The sequence below is a fragment of the Myotis daubentonii genome, chromosome X, assembly GCF_963259705.1.
Source record: "Myotis daubentonii chromosome X, mMyoDau2.1, whole genome shotgun sequence".
Classification (NCBI taxonomy): Eukaryota; Metazoa; Chordata; class Mammalia; order Chiroptera; family Vespertilionidae; genus Myotis; species Myotis daubentonii.
Genome location: NC_081861.1, coordinates 87,544,827 through 87,565,829, shown reverse-complemented (window position 1 = coordinate 87,565,829; position 21,003 = coordinate 87,544,827). Strand labels below are relative to the sequence as shown.

The window sequence follows — 21,003 nt, the reverse complement described above, 5'->3', positions numbered from 1 at the left end:
AGATGCCAGGAGGATAATACTCTGCACAACAAATCCACTCTTATTCACCATTAAAAACTCCAAATAACGTTTCCATCTCAAAAGTAAATGTGGCAACCAGGCACTGGATTGATCAAACAAGCATTCAACTCAAGAGGTTCATGGGACAGAAACAAAACAGTTTCACTCCATTTGAAATTGGCTCACAGCAACGGTCTGAAGCAAACACTCAGGCTTTAGGACATGAACTCAAAGGGTTCTTCTGAAAGGGTAGCAACCCTGTGTTTTTATAACAGGAAAGTTATAACATTTATCATGCTCAAATTCAGGAGCTGTGCACTCAAGTCAAGAGAAACCTGACAGTCTGATTTCCAGGTTCCAGTGACTTAGACTAGGAATTCCTATTTAAAGCAAAGAAAATAAAAAACGAGGAAGTGCCAGTCCTTGTTTCTCTGTGTAGGTGTTGACAAGCTATTAAATCATTAGGCTGTCCCTTGCCAGAAGCAGCAGAATAAATCTTGGAAGTTGACAAATGGTCAGCAGCTCTCTGTGTGCCTGCACACTCAGACACACACAAAGGGCACACTGTTTTCCTTGGTTTATCTCCTGGCTGTGTAAATATTTCATCTGACATTTGGGTTGGATTCTGAGCTAGTTTCCCACCAAGCTGATGGTTTTTAATCTGCTTTCAGCAGCCTGCAATAAACTGTCTAATGTGTCTGCACAGTGCAGTATACTCTGCTCACTGGCAAACAGAACAAATGGAACCAAGAGACCCCCGATATACTATTCTCAGATGTCTGAAGATAAGTAATTGCACTCAAGCTCTACCCAAGCCAGAAACACAAACCATGAGGTGCTTGACTCATCCCTCCAGCACCAAAGAGCCTTTCCTATACTAGACCAGTGCCAGGAGGAGGTCACAATATATACTTTTGGCCTGACACGCTATTAAGACAGATCTTTGGTTTAGCACAACTGTGTCAATGCCAAAGATGAGGATGGACATAATCTCATTCATTCTGGGTTATATTCATTTTGATTTCCCTTCCGTTTCAAATGAATTTCTTTAGTTATCTAAAATGTAGGAAATGCTGTGATAATTTAAACCACAAATTATTGGCTCAGAGAGCTCCTATAAAAAGAAAGGAGTTACTGATGGATGCTACCATGTGATGACCCTTGAAAACATTATGCTAAGTAAAAGAAGCCAGTTATAAAAGACCATATATTGTTGAATTCCATTCATATAAAATGTCCAGAATAGGAAAATCTATAGATACAGATAGTAGATTAGTTGTCACTAGGGTTGGGGGGAGAGGAATGGGATTGACTGCTAGTGGGCATGTAATTTCTTTTAGGGTACAAAAATGTTCTGGAATTAGATAGTAGTAATGATTTCACAATTTTGTGAATATACTAAATAGCACTGAGTTATACACTTTGAATGGATGAATTGTATAGTATGAGAATTACCTATAATAATAAAAGCATAATATGCTAATTAGACCAGATGTCCTTCTTTCCAGACAAAGCCACAGGGGGCGAGGGCTGAGGCAGAGGCGGCAGAGGCCCCTGGCAGCAGCGGCGGCAGCAGGCAGGGGGTTTGGGGGGGGGGGGGCAGGGCCAAGGCCCTTGCACGAATTTCGTGCATCGGGCCTCTAGTATCTTGATAAATCTGTTTCCAAAAGATTAAGGGTCATTAAATTTTTTCTCTTCTCTTCCCACCAATAGTTTCTATAGAGCAATCTTCTCAGGCTTGCTATACAGTATTCCATTTATAAAAGAAAAGTGATAGATAAATAAGTAAATAAATAAATAAATAAATAAATAGGCATGCAAGTTGGTTCTAGGAAAGCTATCACATCAGAAGGGTCTATCCTGTCTACTGCTACAGGTTCTCTACCATTCATTCATTGATCCAATTAATTCATTGAAAGTCTGCTATGTACTAGGCCCTGAGGATAGATACAACATAAATAAACCCTGATCTTTTTATTAGGAGCATATGATAATGATGCTCTTAACATTGACCCTGAGACACCTGGTTTCATGAGTTGCCTTTGGAATAATCAATGATTCAAATATGTTAATGACAATGTTAGTGTTGTTTATATTCCTTTTTCAAAAATTGGCAATTCATGGATGATACACTTCTAATTTAAAAGTTGCAATACCTTAAGTGTAAAGTATATGGGGTAATTTATGATAGTAGTAAAGCAAACTATCTAAAGAATAAGGAAGGATGCAAACTTCCTGTTTCCTCATGATGTTGTAAGCAAGAGTACTTAATTAAGATAGCCAGACCAGAAAGGTTACAGCATATATTTTGAGGTTTCCTCCTTTAAAAGGAATTGTTTTTGTAAATCCACAGGATTTATTAAGTGGTGGTCTTTTCTTTTTGTTTCAATGTAAATGAAGACACTGGTAATACTTCAGGTGATAGTGTGGGAAAACTTGTAAAACAGAACTTAATTGTTCATTTCTTAAGCCAGGGTAGTAATATTTTGTCTTTGGAGTTAGGCAGGCTTGGGTTCAAATCCTAGTTTTTACTTTTAATTTGGGCCTTCATCTCTTTTTTTTTTGTATTACGGATATTTTTATTAGTTATAACACTTGACAGAATAATAATATATACATAATTCAATTTTTAATTCTTTATTGTTGAAAGCATCACATATGTCTCTTTTCCCCCATTGTCCTCTCCCAGACTGCCCCCACCCCAGCCCCAGCATACACCCCTCATTGTCTGTGTCCATTGGTTATGCTTATATACACACAAGTTCTTCGGTTGATCTCTTATCCCTTCTGCCAACCCACCGCTGCCTTCCCTCTGAGAGTTGAAGGTCTGTTGAATAATTTTGTGTCTCTGGATCTGTTTTTGTTCCTTAAGTTTATGTTATTCATTATATTCCACAAGTGAGTGAGATCATGTGATACTTACCTTTCTCTGAATGGCTTATTTCACTTAGCATAATGCTCTCCAGGTCCATCCATGCTGTTGCAAATGGTAAGAGTTCTTTTATTTTTCCCCTAGCAGCATAGTATTCCATTGTGTAAATGTACCAGTTTTTTAATCCATTTCATCGGCTGATGGGCACTTAGGCTGTTTCCCAATCGTAGCTATTGTAAATTGTGCTGCTATGAACATAGGGGTGCATATATCCTTTCTGATTGGTGTTTTTGTTTTCTTGGGATATATTTCTAGAAGTGGTATTACTGGGTCAAATGGCAGTTCCATTTTTAATTTTTTGAGGACACGCCATACTGTTTTCTATAGTGGCTGCACCAGTCTGCCTTCCCACCAGCAGTGAAGGAAGGTTCCTTTTTCTCTGCATCCTCTCCAGCACTTGCCATTTGTTGATTTGATGATAGCCATTCTGACAGGTGTGAGATGGTACCTCATTGTTGTTTTGATTTGCAACTCTCGGATGATTAGTGACTTTGAACATCTTTTTATATGTCTTTTGGCTTTCTGAAAGTCCATTTTCAAAAAGTGTCTAGTAAGGTCCTATATCCATTTTTTGATTGGATTGTTTATCTTCCTTTTGTTAAGTTGCATGAGCTCCCCGTAAATGCTGAAGATTAAACCCTTATCGGTGATAACATTGGGAAATATGTTCTCCCATGCAGAGGGCTTTCTTGTTTTGTTGATGGTTTCTTTTGCTGTGCAGAAGCTTTTTATTTTGATGTAGTCACATTTGTTTATTTTCTACTTAGTTTCCATTTCCTTATGAGCTGTATTGGTAAAGATATTGCTATGACATTTGTTTGATATTTTGCTGCCTATGGATTCTTCTAAGATTTTTATGGCTTTCTGTCTTACGTTTTAAGTCTTTTTATCCATTTTGAGTTTATTTTTGTGTATGGTTAAGTTGGTCATCTAGTTTCATTTTTTATATGTATCTGTCCAATTTTCCCAACACCATTTATTGAAGAGACTATCTTGACTCCATTGTATGCTCTTGCCTCCTTTGTCAAATATTGAGTATAATGACTTGGTTCGACTTTTGGGCTCTCTGTTCTGTTCCATTGGTCTATATGTCTGTTCTTGTGCCAGTAGCAGGCAGCTTTGAGAACAGTGATTTTGTAATACAGCTTGATATCTGGTATTGTGATCCCTCCAACTTTGTTCTTCTTTCTCAGGATTGCTGCAGCTCTTTGGGCTCTTTTTTTATTCCTTCTGAATTTTTGGAGAGTTTGTTCTACGTCTGTGAAATATCCTGTTGGCATCTTAACGGGGATCCACTGAATCTATATATTGCTTTGGGTAGTATGGATATTTTAATGATGTTGATTCTACCAATCCATGAACACGGTATGTCCTTCCATTTGTCTATGTCTTCCTCTATCTCTTTTTTCAATGTCCTATAGCTTTCCAAATATAGGTCTTTTACCTCTTTAGTTAAGTTTATTCCTAGGTATCTTAATATTTTTGTTGCAATATTGTAACAAATTTTAAGTTGGTCATCTAGTTTCATTTTTTTTTGTAAATGGTATTGTATTTTCATTTCTCTTTTTGTGAGCTCATTATTGGTGTATAAAAAAAAGCCATAGATTTCTGAGAGTTAATTTTGTATCCTACTATATTGCCAAATTCATTTATTAGGCCTAGTAGTTTTTTATGGAGTCTTTGGAATTTTCTATGTGTAATATCATGTTATCTGCGAATAATGACAGTTTTACTTCTTTTCCAATTTGGATGCCTTTTATTTCTTCTTCTTGTCTGATCGCTATGGATAGCACTTCTAGTAATATGTCGAACAGGAGTGGCGAAAATGGGCATCCCTGTCTTTTTTCTGTTCTTAGGAGAAATAGTTCTAGTTTTTGCCCATTGAGTATGATGTTGGCTGTGGGTTTGTCATATAAGGCTTTTATTATGTTGAGGTATGATCCCTCTATTCCAACTTTGCTGAGAGTGTTTATCAAAAATGGGTGTTGGATTTTGTCAAAAGCTTATTCTGCATCAATTGATATGATTATGCAATTTTTGTGTCCCAATTTATTTATGTGATGTATAACGTATACTGATTTGCAGATATTGTACCAGCTTTGCATCCCCAGAATTAATCCCACTTGGTCATGGTGTATGATCTTTCTGATGTCATGCTGGATCTGATTTGTTAAAATTTTGTTGAGGATTTTAGCATCTATATTCATCAGGGATATTGTCCTGTAACTCTATTTCTTTGTAGTGTCTTTATCTGATTTTGGAATTAGGGTAACTCTGGCTTCATAGAAAGAGCTTGGAAGTTTGCTTTTCTCTTGAATTTTGTGGAGTAGTCTGAGAGGGGTCGGTTTTACTTCTTCTTAGAATGTTTGGTAAAACTTCTCTGTAAAGCTGTCTGGACCAGGACTTTTCTTTGCTGGAAATTTTTTGATCACTGTTACAATTTCCTCCATAGTTATCAACCTATTCAGGTTTTTAAATTTTTCCTGATTGAGTTTTGGAAGATTGCATTTTCCTAGGAATATGTCTATTTTGTCTACCTTGTCCAGTGTGCTGGAATAGAGTTGTTTGCAGTATTTTTTTTTTTTTTTTACAATCCTTTGTATGTCTGTGGGGTTGGTTGTTACTTCACCTCTTTCATTTCCAATTTTATTTGGGTTCTCTTTGCTTCTTGGTGAACCTGGCTAGCGGTTCATCCATCTAGTTTATCTTTTTAAAGAACCAGCTCTTGGTTTTATTGATCTTTTATTGTTTTTTGTTTGTTTTTGTCTCTATGTTTTTATTTCTTCTCTGATATTTATTATTCCCTTCCTTCTGCTTACTCTGGGCTTTTCTTGTTGTTCTCTTTCTAATTCTTTAGGTTGTGGGATTAGATCACTTATTACCATTTTTATCTTGTTTTTTGATGTATATCTGTAGAGGTATGAACTTCCCTCTCAGGACTGCTTTCACTGTGTCTCATAGATTTTGGATTGTTGTGTTTTCATTTTCATGTGTTTCCAGGATGCTTTTTATTTCTTCTTTATTCTCTTTGGTAACCCAATCATTGTTTAATAGCATGCTATTTAGCCTCCAAGTATTTGATTTTTGTTGTTTTTATTGCAGTTGATTTCTAATTTTATGCCATTGTGATATAAGAAGATGCTTGATATTATTTCTATCTTCTTGAATTTGAAGAGACTTTGCCTGTGTCTGAATATCTGGTCTATCTTTGAAAATGTCCCATTTGCACTGGAGAAGAATGTATATTCTGTAGCATTTGGGTGAAATGTTCTGAAGATGTCAATTAATTCCATCTGATCTACTGAGTCATTTAGGATTGCTATTTCTTTGCTGATTTTTTGTTTAGAGGATTTATCCAGTGGTGGCAGTGGTGTATTAAAGTCCCCTACTATGGTTGTATTGCTATCTATCTCTCCCTTTATATCTTCCAGAAGTTTTTTCCTCTTCCCTGCTTCAAGTCTATGCAGCCTTTTTTCTCTTTCTTCAATAGTCAATTTTTTAATGATTTTTTTCATCTCCTCTGTTGGTCTCTTCTACTCCTATTTAATTAATTTCACTCACTAAACTCAACTCTTCTGCTCTCTCTTATATTCTCCTTTTCCAAAAATAAATGAATAAGTAAACAGATAAATTAAATTTTTTTGACTCATTTATTTATTTCTCTTCTTCTTATCCACTCATTCTCTTTTTACCTCCTTTATACTGAAATGTCATCCTTCCCATATTCATTCAATTTCTTAACCTTACTGTCCGTACATAAGCTCTGCCTCTATAGATTCTGTCCCCCACCTTTTTCTGCATGTTTGTTGCTTCCATTTTTTGGGTTATTTGTTTTTTGGTGTGTTTGCCCCATATATTTTTTCTTCTTTTTTCTTTCCTCTTACCTTTTTCTCTTTTCTTAATATCATTTTTGCTCTCTTTTCGCTCTCCTAATTCTCTTTTCTCTGGTGGTCACTTTTATTTGGGTTATTGGTGTCATGTGTATGTTTGTGTTTTGTTCCCTTTGTGTTGTATCTTGTTGAGTTGTACTTTCTGCTGTTCAAACAATATGGTAGAGAGCGAGCCACATAACCAGACACCCTGAGAGGAGACTCCATCCACGAATGGGACAATAACACTTAAGACCCAATGACGCTAAGAGAACCTAAATATCCCAAGTAGTGGGCATCCCTAGAATACCCAGTCCTGAATACCTGAGAGACTGCACCTCAGCATCCCAGAAAATATCCACTATATATGACAAACTCAAAAAATCTGGGTGGCATAGCAGTTTGAGCTAATAGAGACAATCACAAAGGAACAACAAAAATGGGGAGACAAACAACACCCATACGAAAGAAAAGAAGGAATTACCAGGGAAGGAAATAATCAAAATGGAGGCAAGCAATTTGTCAAAGAAAGAATTCAGAGCAATGGTCATAAGGATGCTGAAAAGGATGGAGGACAAATTCAACATGTGTAAGAATCAAGAGGGAATGACGAATGACATAGTAATAAAAACACAATGGAAAGTATCAACAGTAGACCAGAAGAAGCTGAGGACCACATCAGTGAGACAGAAGGTAGAACACCCAAGCAGAGCAACAACTGAAAAAACAACAACTTAAAAATCAGGAGGAGTGCCTAAGGGAGCTTTGGGACAATATGAAATGAAACAACACCCACATAATAGGGGTGCCAGAAGGAGAGGAAACTGAGTAAGGAATAGAAAACTTGTGTGAAGAAATAATGACAGAAAACTTCCCTGTTTTGGGGAAGAAAAAACTCACACAACCCAAGAAGCACACAGAGTCTCAAAGATGAACCCCAAAAGACCAACACCAAGACACACAATTAAATTGGCAAACATCAATGACAAAGTAAGAATCTTAAAGGCGGCCAGAGAGAGAGCAAAAGTTACCTACAAGGGATCTCCCATTAGACTCTCAACTGATTTTACAACAGAAACACATCAGGCCAGAAGGGAATGGTATGACATATACAGAGTGATGCAAAGCAAGGGACTGAATCCAAGAATACTCTAACCAGGTGTTGAGGGCCGCTAGCAAACACTCGGTTTAAATATGTTGGCTGAAACTCAGAGCGAAGGCAGAGCCACACCATGGGGGCAGACCTGGTCAACAGACTGAAATGCCAACTGACCTTCCTGCCCAGTGTTAAGGGGGTGGATCTCATGATGTCGCCAGGAACTCAAGGACCACCCAGATGTGATGTAACTTCCTATTATTCGAGTATTTATTAAATCTGCTTGTGGTGCTGACTCTCTCTGTGTTTCTCCCTCCATCCGAGGGCAGATGCCACACCTGGCCCAACCTTTTATTCTTTTTTTTTAAATTAAATCTTTATTGTTCAGATTATTACATTTGTTCCTCTTTTTTTTCCCCCATAACTCCCCTCCTTTATTGTTCAGATTATTACATTTGTTCCTCTTTTTTCCCCCCATAACTCCCCTCCTCCCAGTTCCCGCCCCACCCTCCGCCCTCACTCCCCACCTACTGTCCTCTTCCATAGGTGCATGATTTTTGTCCAGTCTCTTTCCACATCTCCCACACCCCTTTCCCCCCAAGAATAGTCAGTCCATTCCCTTTCTATGTCCCTGATTCTATTATGATCACCAGATTATTTATTCACTTGATTCTTAGATTCACTTGTTAATAGATGCATGTTTGTTGTTCATAATTTGTATCTTTACCTTTTTCTTCTTCTTCCTCTTCTTAAAGGATACCTTTCAGCATTTCATATAATACTGGTTTGGTGGTGATGAACTCCTTTAGCTTTTCCTTATCTGTGAAGCTCTTTATCTGACCTTCAATTCTGAATGATAGCTTTGCTGGATAAAGTAATCTTGGTTGTAGGTTCTTGGTATTCATCACTTTGAATATTTCTTGCCATTCCCTTCTGGCCTGCAAAGTTTCTGTTGAGAAATCAGCTGACAGTCGTATGGGTATTCCCTTGTAGGTAACTCGGTTTCTTTCTCTTGCTGCTTTTAGGATTCTCTCTTCGTCTTTTGCTCTTGGCATTTTAATTATGATGTGTCTTGGTGTGGTCTTCTTTGGATTCCTTTTGTTTGGGGTTCTCTGCGAATCCTGGACTTGTAAGTCTATTTCTTTCACCAGGTGGGGGAAGTTTTCTGTCATTATTTCTTCAAATAGGTTTTCAATATCTTGCTCTCTCTCATCTTCTGGCACCCCTATAATTCTGATGTTGTTACGCTTGAAGCTGTCCCAGAGGCTCCTTACACTATCTTCGTATTTTCGGATTCTTTTTTCATTTTGCTTTTCAAGTTGGGTGTTTTTTGCTTCTTCGCGTTTTGAATCTTTGACTTGATTCTTGCGCTCCTCTGCTCTGCTGTTGGGTGTCTGTATAATATTCTTTATTTCAGTCAGTGTATGCTTAATTTCTAGTTGGTTCTTTATCACAACATCGAGGGTCTCATTAGATTTCTTGAGGATCTCACTACATTTATCGGCGGTCTCACCAGTCTTTTTGAGGGCCTTACTAAGTTTATCGGCAGCTTCTAGACAGTTCTTGAGAGACCTTAAAAGTGTGGTTTTGAGCTCTATATCTTCCATTTCTGACATTTGCGTCCTGTTTCTTTGTCTCTGCATTTTTTTTATCTTTTCTTGGTGCACCCCCTAAGCGGTCTTTATGCGCAGTCTTGTAGTTAAGCCTTGATTGTTGTCGGTAATACCAGGGATGATTTGACCTCCAGGCTAACTGGCTATGAGAGTCAGCTGTGTCTGCAGTGGGGGAGCTTCTGTGCTGGATCTCTAGGGTGGTGCTAATCTAGCCTTTGCCTGAGGCTATCCGGCAAATGGTTCTGTGCAGGGCTTGGGCGGGGCGGGTCCCCGGGGATCTACAGGGCGGGTGGAGCGAGCAGTTATGGCTGCTCTCAGTTCCGTCCCTAGGGGCTCTGCCTCTCAGAGTCCCAGCAACTGCTGCAAACCTCGGAGAGAAAGCTGCCTTCGAGTTCCGACCGAAACCAGACAGTCCCGCTTCTCCCGTTTGAGTCTGGGTCCTCAGAGATTCGCCCAGATCTGGAGCTCAGAGTCTGAAACTCCCTCCCGATTGAAAACAACAACCGCGCCCTCCGCCGCTAGCCCGCTCCGCACGCGCACTCCGCACCTGAGTATTTCACTTCAGCACTGCACCTCCTCTGAGTCTGGGTATGATATTCTCTTTCCTCCTAGTTGTAGAATTTCCACTCAGCCAGCCTTCCTGTGGTTCTGGATGATGTCTGTTCTGTCCTTTAGTTATATCTCTGAAGTGGCTGTTTGAGGCAGCAATCTCCGGCGTTAACCTATGCCGCCATCTTGGTTTCTCCTTGAATCCAAGCTTTTATTCTATTTCTGTGTCTGTCTTTTCATTTTTCTCAAATCCCCAAAGCACCTCCTACTTCAAAGAACCGGTTCACCTCTCTCTCTCTCTCTCTCTCTCTCTCTCTCTCTCTCTCTCTCCTGGACATGGAGAAGGGAGCTCTCCCGCCATATCCAGCAAGGCTATCATTCGAAATTGAAGGTGAAATCAGGAGCTTCACAGACAAAAACAAAAAAAAAGGCTAAGGGAGTTTATTACCACCAAGCCAGCAATGCAAGAACTGCTAAGGGACTGCTGTAAAAAGAAGAACTAGAAAGGGAAGAAGGAACATGGGCATAAAGAATTAAAATGGCTGAGCCTAAGAGAACATTGGGACAACATGAAGTGAAACAACATCCGCATAATAGGAGTGCCAGAAGGAGAGGAAACTGAGCAAGGAATAGAAAACATGTTTGAAGAAATAATGACAGAAACTTCCCTGATGTAGGGAAGAAAAAACTCACACAAATCCAAGAAGCTCACAGAGTCCCAAACAAAATGAACCCAAAAGACAGACACCAAGGCACATTATAATTAAATTGGCAAACACCAACGACAAAGCAAGAATCTTAAAAGCGGCCACAGAGAGACAGAAAGTTACCTATAAAGGATCCCCAATCAAATTAGCGACTGATTTCTCAACAGAAACACATCAGGCAAGAAGGGAATGGAATGAAATATACAAAGTCAAGCAAAGGAAGGGTCTGAATCCAAGAATACTGTACCTAGCAAGGCTATCAATCTAAACTGAGGGTGAAATCAGGAGCTTCACAGTCAAAAAAGGACTACAGGAGTTCATTACCACCAAACCAGCAATGCAAGAAATGCTAAAGGGTCTGCTGTAAAAAGAAAAAATAGGAAACGAAGAAGGAACACAGGGATAAAAAATAAAAATGGCGACAAACAATATCTATCAATAATAACTTTAAAAGTAAATGGATTAAATGCCCCAATCAAAAGGAATAGGGTAACTGAGTGGATAAGAAAACATGACCCGGAGGAAAGCAAGATGGCGGCATAGGTAAACACCGGAGTTTGCTGCCTCAACAACCACTTCAAAAATACAACTAAAAGACGGAACGAACATCATCCAGAACCACAGGAAGGCTGGCTGAGTGGAATTTCTACAACTAGGAGGAAAGAGTAAAACATACCGAGACTCAGAGGAGGTGCAGTGCTGAAGTCAAATAGTAAGGTGTGGAGTGCATGCAGAGCGGGCTGGCGGCTGAGGGCATGGTTGTTGTTTTCAATCGGGAGGGAGTCTCAGGCTCTGAGCTCCAGCTCCAGGCGAGTCTCTAGGGACCCAGACTCATACGGGAGAAGTGGGACTGTCTGGCATCGCTCAGAACCCTAGGGCAGCTTTCTCTCCATGAGGCTTGGAGCAATTACTGGGACACTGAGAAGCAGAGCCTCTGAGGGCAAGACTGAGAGCAGCCATAATTGCTAACCCCGCCCTGTTGATCCCGTGGGACCCGCCCCGCCCAAGCCCTGCAGGAAGACTTTTGCTGGATAGCCTCAGGCAAAGGCTAGATTAGCACCTCCCTAGAGATCCAGGAGCCAGGAAGCCCAGAGGTCAGAGTGGGACCATCCAGTTTGCAGCTCTGTGGAAGCGTAAAAGACACACTCAGGGGGAAGACTCAGTGAGCACCAAAGCCCCATTGAAGCAAGTCCAGCCCCAGAGGGGTGTCTCCAGCACAGAATTTCTCCCACTGGAGACACAGCTGATTCTCACAGCCAATTGGCCTGGAGGTCAATTCCTCACAGTGATAACTACAACAATCAAGGCTTAATTACACCAAGACTGTGCACAAAGCCCACAAGGGGGTGCAAGAAGAGTGTCTACCTCAGGTAATTGGGACACTTAGCACAGAAAGGAACTCTATCAATACAGCGAAGCATAAAAAATGCCGAGACAAAGAAACAGGACACAAATGACAGAATTGGAGAAAAGCAAACTGCTGGATATAGAGTTCAAAAACCACACTTTTAAGGTCTTTAAAGAACTGTCTAGAAGCCGCCGATAAACTTAATAAGGCCCACGAAAAGATTGGTGAGACCGCTGATAAATGTAGTGAGATCTTCAAGAAGACTGGTGAGACCGCCGATAAACGTAGTGAGAGCCTCAAGAAATCTAATGAGACCCTCAATGTTGTGATAGAGGACCAACTAGAAATTAAGCATACACTGACTTAAATAAAGAACATTATACAGACTCCCAACAACAGACCAGAGGATCGAAAGAATCAAGTCAAAGATTTGAAATACGAAGAGACAAAAAACACCCAACCAGAAAAGCAAAATGAAAAAAGAATCCAAAAATACGAAGATAGTGTAAGGAGCCTCTAGGACAGGTTCAAGCATACCAACATCCAAATTATAGGTGTTCCAGAAGAAGAGAGAGAGCAAGATATTGAAAACCTATTTGAAGAAATAATGACAGAAAACTTCCCCTACCTGGTGAAAGAAATAGACTTACAAGTCCAGGAAGTGCAGAGAACCCCAAACAAAAGGAATCCAAAGAGGACCACACCAAGACACATCATAATTAAAATGCCAAGAGCAAAAGACAAAGAGAATCCTAAAAGCAGCAAGAGAAAGAAAATCAGTTCCCTACAAGGGAGTACCCATACGACTGTCAGCTGATTTCTCAACAGAAACTTTGCAGGCCAGAAGGGAGTGGCAAGAAATATTCAAAGTGATGAATACCAAGAACCTACAACCAAGACTACTTTATCCAGCAAAACTTTCATTCAGAATTGAAGGCCAGATAAAGAGCTTCACAGATAAGAAAACGCTAAAGGAGTTCATCACCACCAAACCAGTATTATATGAAATGCTGAAAGGTATCCTTTAAGAAGAGGAAGAAGAAGAAAAAGGTAAAGATACAAATTATGAACAACAAATACACATCTATTAACAAGTGAATCTAATAATCAAGGGAATAAATAATCTGATGAACAGTATGAACTGGTGATTGTAACAGAATCAGGGACATAGAAAGGGAATGGACTATTCCTGGTGGGAGGGAAGGGGTGTGGGGTGAGGGAAGAGATTGGACAATAACTGGGCACCTATGGATGAGGACAGTGGGTGGGGAGTGAGGGCGGTGGGTGGGGTGGGAACTGGGTGGAGGGGAGTTATGGTGAGAAAAAAGAGTAACTAATGTAATAATCTGAACAATAAAGATTTAATTAAAAAAAAAGAAAACATGACCCATATATCTGCTGTCTACAGGAAACCAAACTCAGAAAAAAACACACACAGACTGATGGTGAAGGGATGAAAAAAAGGTTTTTCAGGCAAATGGAAATGAAAAAAAAAGCTCGGGTAGCAATACTTATATTGGAAAAATTAGATCTCAAAGTGAAGGACATAAAAAGAGATAAGTAAGGCCACTTCATACTTCACAATACTAAAGGGAGCAACCCAACAAGAAGAAATAACTCAGGAAAACTTATATGCACCCAATATAGGAGCACCCAAATATATACAAAAACTTCTGGAGAAGTTCAAGGGAGAAATTGACAGCAATACAATCATAGTAGGGGACTTTAATACCCCACTATCAGCATTGGACAAACCCTCTAAACACAAAACATCATCAAAGAAACATCAATCCTAAATGACTCACTAGATCAGAGGGAATTAATTGACATCTTCACAACATTTCACCCCAAAGCCACAGAATGTACATTCTTCTCAAGTGCATATGGGTCATTTTCAAAGATAGACAATATATTGTGTTACAGGCAAAGTCTCTTTAAATTCAAGAAGATAGGAATCATATCAAGCATCTTCTCAGATCACAATGGCATAAAACTGGAAATCAACTACAATAAAAACAATCCAAAAAAATCAAACACATGGAGACTAAATAGCATGCTATTAAACAATGACTGGGTTACCAGAGAGATCAAAGAAGAAATAAAAAACATCATGGCACCAAAACGACAATGAAAACACAACAATCTAAAACCTATGGGACACAGCGAAAGCAGTCTTGAGAGGGAAGTTCATAGCTCTACAAGCCTACTGGAAAAAAAAGAAACAATGATATTAAATTACCTAACCCTACAACTCAAAGAGTTAGAAAGAGAGCAACAAGAAACGCCCAGTGTAAGCAGAAGGAAGGAAACAATAAAGATCAGAGCGGAGATGAATGGCATAGAGACCAAAAACACAATACAAAAGATCAACAAAACCAAGAGCTGGTTCTCTGAAAGGATAAACAAGATTGATAAACCTCTAGCCAGGCTCACCAAGAAACAAAGACAGAGGACCCAGATAAACAAAATCAGAAATGTAAGAGGAGAAATAACAACAGACCCCACAGAAATACAAAGGATTGTTAAAAAATACTATGAACAACTCTACTCCAACAAACTAGACAACCTGGAGAAAATGGACATATTCCTAGAAAAATACAACCTTCCAAAACTCAATCAGGAGGAATCTAAAAATCTAAATAGGCCAATAACTATGGAAGAAATTGAAGCACTCATCAAAAAGCTCCCAGCAAACAAAAGCCAGGAACCACACTGCTTCACAAGGGAGTTTTACCAAACATTCAAGGAAGAACTAAAACTTATAATCCTCAGACTATTCCAAAACATTCAAGAGGAAGGAACACTTCCAAGCTCATTCTATGAAGCCAGCATCACCCTAAAACTAAAACCAGATAAAGACAACACAGTGAAAGAGAATTACAGGCCAATATCCCTCATGAACATAGATGCCAAAATCCTCAACAAAATCCTAGCAAATCAGATCCAGCAGTACATCAGAAAGATTATACACCATGACCAAGTAGGATTCATCCCGGAGATGCAAGGATGGTACAATATCCGCAAATCAATAAACGTGATACATCACATAAACAAATTGAGAGAATGAAACAGACAGTAATATCAATTGATGCCGAAAAAACATTTGACAAAATCCAACACCCATTTTTGATAAAAACTCTCAGCAAGGTGGGAATAGAAGGATCATACCTCAACATAATAAAAGCCATATATGACAAACCCACAGCCAACAATATACTCAATGGGCAAAAACTAAAACCATTTCCCCTAAGAACAGGAACAAGACAGAGATGCCTACTCTCACCACATCTGTTCGACAAAGTACTGGAAGTATTAGCCATTGCGATTAGACAAGAAGAAGAAATAAAAGGCATCCAAGTTGGAAATGAAGAAGTAAAACTGTCCTTATTCACAGATGACATGATATTGTACGTAAAAAACCTTAAAGACTCCATCAAAAAACTATTAGACTTGATAAATGAATTCAGCAATGTAACAGGATACAAAATTAATGCCAAGAAATCTATGGCATTTTGATACACCAATAATGAAGTTACAGAAAAGACTAAAATAGCATTCCCATTTACCATCACACCAAACAAATTAAGATACCTAGTAATAAACTTAACTAAGGAGGTAAAAGACCTCAACTCAGAAAACTACAGGATGTTGACAAAAGATATAGAGGAAGACATAAACAGATGGAAGAACATATCATGTTCATGTTCATGGATTGGTAGAATCAACATCATTAAAATGTCCATACTACCCAAAGCAATCTATAAATTCAACGCACTTCTCATTAAAATACCAATGGCATATTTCACAGACCTATAACGCACTCTCAAAAAATTCATCTGGAATAACAAAAGCCCTCGAATAGCTGCCATGATCCTGAGAAAGAAGAACAAAATATGTGGGATCTCAATACCAGTTATCAAGCTGTATTACAAAGCCACTGTTCTCAAAACTGCCTAGTACTGGTACAAGAACAGACACCTAGATGAATGGAATGGAATAGTGATCCCAGAAATCGACCGAACAAATATGCTCAATTAATATTTGACAAAGGAGGCAAGAACATACAATGGAGTCAAGACAGTCTCTTCAATAAATGGTGTTGGGAAAACTGGACAGATACATGCCAAAAAAAAATGAAACTAGACCACCACCTTACACCATACACAAAAATAAACTCAAAATGGATAAAGGACTTAAATGTAAGACGAGAAACCATAAAAATATTACAGGAATACAAAGGCAACAAAACCTCAGAATTATGCTGAAGCAATTTCTTCACTGATACAGCTCTTAGGGCATTGGAAACTAAAGAGAAAGTAAAAAAATGAGACTATATCAAAATAAAAAGCTTGTGCACAGCAAATAAACAATCAACAAAACAACAAGAAAGCCCACTGCATGGGAGAACATAGTTGCCAAGGTTATCACCGATAAGGGTTTAATCTCCAACATTTATAGGGAACTCACACAACTTAATAAAAGGAAGGTAAACAACCCAATCAAAAAATGGGCAAAGGACCTAAATAGACACTTTTCAAAATAGGACATTCAGAAAGCCAAGAGACATATGAAAACATGCTCAAAGTCACTAATTATCGGAGAGATGCAAATCAAAACAACAATGAGGTACTATCTCACACCTGTCAGAATGGCTATCATAAACAAATCAACAAAGGACAAGTGCTGGAGAGGATGCGGAGAAAAGGAAACCCTTCTGCACTGCTGGTGGGAATGCAGACTGGTGCAGCCACTATGGAAGACAGTATGGAGCTTCCTCAAAAATTTAAAAATGGAACTCCCATTTGACCCAGTGATCCCAATTCTAGGAATATATACCAAGAAAACAGAAACACCAATTAGAAAGGATATATGCACCCCTATGTTCATAGAAGCACACTTCACCATAGCTAAGATTTGGAAACAGCCTAAGTGCCCATCAATGGATGAATGGATTAGAAAACTGTGGTACATATACACAAGGGAATACTATGCTGATGTAAAAAGGAAGGAATTCTTACCATTTGCAACAGAATGGATGGATGTAGAGAGCATTATGCTAAGTGAGTAAGCCAGTCAGTGAAAGAAAAATACCACATGATCTCACTCATTTATGGATAATAGAGACCATTATAAACTGATGAGCAAAAATAGATATAGAGGCAGAGCAGCATTATACAGACTGTCGAACTACAGCAGGAAGGCTGAGGAGGGTTGGGGGGCGGGTACGAGATCAACCGAAGGACTTGTATGCATGCATATAAGCATAACCAATGGACACAAGACATTGGGGTTGGGAGGCTGGGGGAAGGTCAAGGGGAAAAAAAGTAGACAAATGTAATACTCATTGTAATATTTTAAGCAATAAAAAAGAATTAAAATGGCAATAAACAAGTAATTATCAATAATACCCTTAAATGTAAATGTATTAAATGCTCCAATCAAAAGACATAGGGTAGCTTAATGGATAAGAAAACATGACCCATATATTTGCTGTCTACAAGAGACCCACCTCAGAACAAAGGAATGAGACAGAAAGTGAAGGGATCAAAAAATAATTTGTAGACAATTGGAAATGAATAAAAAAGCTGGGGTAGCAATATATCTGACAAAATAGACCTCCAAGTGAAGGCCATAACAAGAGATAAGGAGGGCCACTTCATAATACTAAAGGGATCAATACAACAAGAGAATATAACTCTGCAAAACACATATGTACCTAATACAGGAGCACCCAAATATATAATAATTTATTTTTAAGAAAGACATAAAGTGAAATAAGCCAGAGAAAGATAGATACTACATGATTTCACTGAGTTATCTACACTAATAAAAGAGAAACATGCAAATTGGTGTCACTCTGCTACCCTTCCCATTGGCTAATCAGGGAGATATGCAAATTAACTGCCAGCTAAGATGGCGGCCGGCAGCCAGGGAGCTGATGCGAACAGGGAGGCTTGCTTGCTTCAGTGACGGAGGACTCCAACGTTCCCCGCCTGACTTGCCGGACTCTCAGCTGCAATTCTAAGCAACTATGTTGCCAATAAAGAAGCTAAACAAAACCCCAGAAACCTGCTTTACTCAGCCGGGCTTCAGCCAGCCGGACCACAACATTGTATCAAATACAGACGGTAAACAAAGGCCAGAAACCTGTTTTCAGCAGCTGAGGCCTCAGAGCTAAAGCTGGCCCAGAATAAAAAAAAAAGAAAAAAAAAAGGAGCAGTTGGGAGCTTCAGTCACCCGTCAGCCTGAAAACGGCCCTCAGCCCCTCAGCCAGACTGGCCAGGCACCCCAGTGGGGACCCCCACCCTGATCCAGGACACCCTTCAGGCAAACCAGCCAGCCCCCACCCGTGCACCAGGCCTCTATTCTATATAGTAAAAGGGTAATATGCCTCCCTGCACCGGGATCAGTGTGACAGGGGGCAGGGCCCAAACCCCCTGATCGCCCTGCGGCTCTATGTGTGACAGGGTGCAGCGCCCCAATCCCCTGATCGGCCCTGCTCTGTGGGTGATAGAGAGCGGTGCCCCAACCCCGCCTCCCCCATGGGCCCTGCTCTGTGTGTGACGGGGTAGAGCCATAACCTCCCCATCGGCCCTGCCCTGAGTGTGACAGTGGCGGCGCCCCAACCCCCTGATCCGCCCTGCTGTGTGTGTGACGGGGGGCGGTGCACCAACCCCCCTGATGGGCCCTGCTCTGTGCGTGACGGGGTGGCGCCGCAACTTCCCTATCGACCCTGCCTTGAGTATGACAGGGGGCGGTGCCCCAACCCCCCAATTAGCCGTACCCTGAGCGTGACTAGGGGGGGCATCGCAACCTCCAGATCTGCCCTGCTCTGTGCATGACAGGGGGCGGCACCCCAACTCCCCAATCGGCCCTGCTCTGAGCCCGACCAGGGGCTGCACCTAGGGATTGGGCCTGCCCTCTGCCACCCGGGAGCAGGCCTAAGCCATCAGGTTGTTATCTCCGGTGGGGTCCCAGACTGTGAGAGGGCACAGGCCGGGCTGAGGGACCCCCTCTCCCCCCCGAGTGCACAAATTTTTGTGCACCGGGCCTCTAGTGTAATATAATGAACAAAATAAAGTGATGAACAAAAACAGATCCAGAGACAGAGAAGCATCGACCAGACAGTCAAACATCAGAGGGAAGGTAGGGGAGGGTGGGGATAAGGGGGAGAGATCAACCAAAGGACTTGTATGCATGTATATCAGCCTAACCAATGGACACAGACACCAGGGGGGTGAGGGCATGAGTGGGGGAGGGTAGGGGTGGCAATGGGGGGATATAGACACATATGTAATACCTTAATCAATAAAGATAAAAATTTTAAAAAAAGAAAGATGCAAAGCTAAGGAAAAAAATGTAACCAATTTCAATTCTATAAGGTGGCAACATGTGTATTTGTTATATTTTTTTCTCTGCTATTATACTGTACTTGCACTTACTATGTACTGATATAGTTCTACGTGTTGCCCATGGGTTGACTCATTAAATCCTTACAAATACCCAATCAATTAGGTACCATATTAGCTCCATTTTACAGATGAGGGAATTGAAGCAGAGTGGTTAAATAACTTCCCTGGGTTACTGTTAGTAAGTAGTGGGTGTATCTGGCTCCAGCAACCATGCTTTTACCTCATATTGCCTTTACCCTTCTAAAAATTCTAAAAATATAAATAAAACAGCACAAAAACAAATTCCTAAATACTGAGAAAATGCAAAGTTGTAGAATGAACACAACTGTGCAGTTGTTACACTGCCTGCCACCTTCTCTTTATATTTGCTATATTATTCTAGGGGTGGTGGTAAGGGCTCCACTCTGGAGCTGAGCTAGCTGAGAGAGACCTCTCTCTTGAGGGAATCAAAAGTGAAAACTACACTCCCCCTCAAAAACAAAACATCAGGTGGAGCAAAATGATATAGGCCCAGCTGGGGGCATTGGAGGGCACAAACTCAATTTGAGCCTGTGTGTGAACTGTAGTTCCCAGGAGTTAGCTAAGCCTAGTTCCTAGACTATAAAAGGTTGAGTAGGGAGGAGCTGTCAGCCATGTAGGGTAGAAAAATGAGACTGGGAGGAAAGAGGGAAATCCGTTGGCTTCCTCCTAAGGCAGAATGAAGTAGGTATCTGGTGCTTGAGGAATGAGGTAGCAGGAGAAAATTTAAGTATGAAGGGGCAGGGATGTTTCTATAGCTTTCTTTCTGCTGTAGCCTCTGGTTTTAGTAGAATGATTCCCATGCTTCCTGGAGTCATCATGAAAGCATCTCCCAGGCTCTAAGTATAAATCAGAGACAAGGAAACAGTGGGGTGGGAAGAGATGAATACCACCCTGCTAGAAAGAGGGTCTGAAGAGCAACAGCCAATCATTTGAGCAACAATAAAAAAACCACTGGGCGGCTGTGCAGTATAGTGTTAAAGAGTTCAGACTCCAGAGCCAGCTTGCCTAGGTCTGAACCTCTGGCTCAGACACTTATTCATTCTGCCAATTTGGGCAAGCCATCTGTGAAATGGGGATAAAAAATTGTTGAGCATACAAATGAGTAAATCTGTTTAACAATGCCAGGCACATAGTAATCACTTTATGAATGTTTGATATTATTATCATCATCACTATATTTAAGTACCTACTTGTTTCTAGGCACTGTGTAGGAACTAGAGATGGAAACAACTAATGGACATAGTATTTGCCCTTGTATTTAGTTTAGTTGGGGAAATGGGGAAATGAATTACAATGCAATATGATAAAGTGTCAGTTAACTATGTGTCTGATATTATAGGATCTCAGAGAAAAAGAATGATTAACTCTGAAGGGGAGGGGTGGCTAGAGAGGACTTTATTGACATATGACATGGGAGTTGGAGCTTGATGGAAGAGTAGGATTTCATCAGGAAACC

At 40.2% G+C, this 21,003-nt stretch overlaps 1 protein-coding gene across 6 annotated transcripts in view; it reads right to left on the bottom strand.

Annotated features, from left to right (window-relative positions):
- HDAC8 (histone deacetylase 8) overlaps nucleotides 1–21,003 on the bottom strand; it is a 410,969-nt gene that overhangs the window by 108,516 nt on the left and 281,450 nt on the right. The window contains exon 10 of one of the 6 annotated variants that reach the window (XM_059680414.1): nucleotides 20,282–20,383. The exons of the other annotated variants lie outside the window; for them this stretch is intronic. Within the exon in view, the coding sequence (XP_059536397.1) occupies nucleotides 20,297–20,383 (87 nt within the window). The 3' untranslated portion in view covers nucleotides 20,282–20,296. Of the gene's footprint in view, nucleotides 1–20,281; nucleotides 20,384–21,003 lie in introns of those variants that run through there. 6 annotated transcript variants of the gene reach the window in all.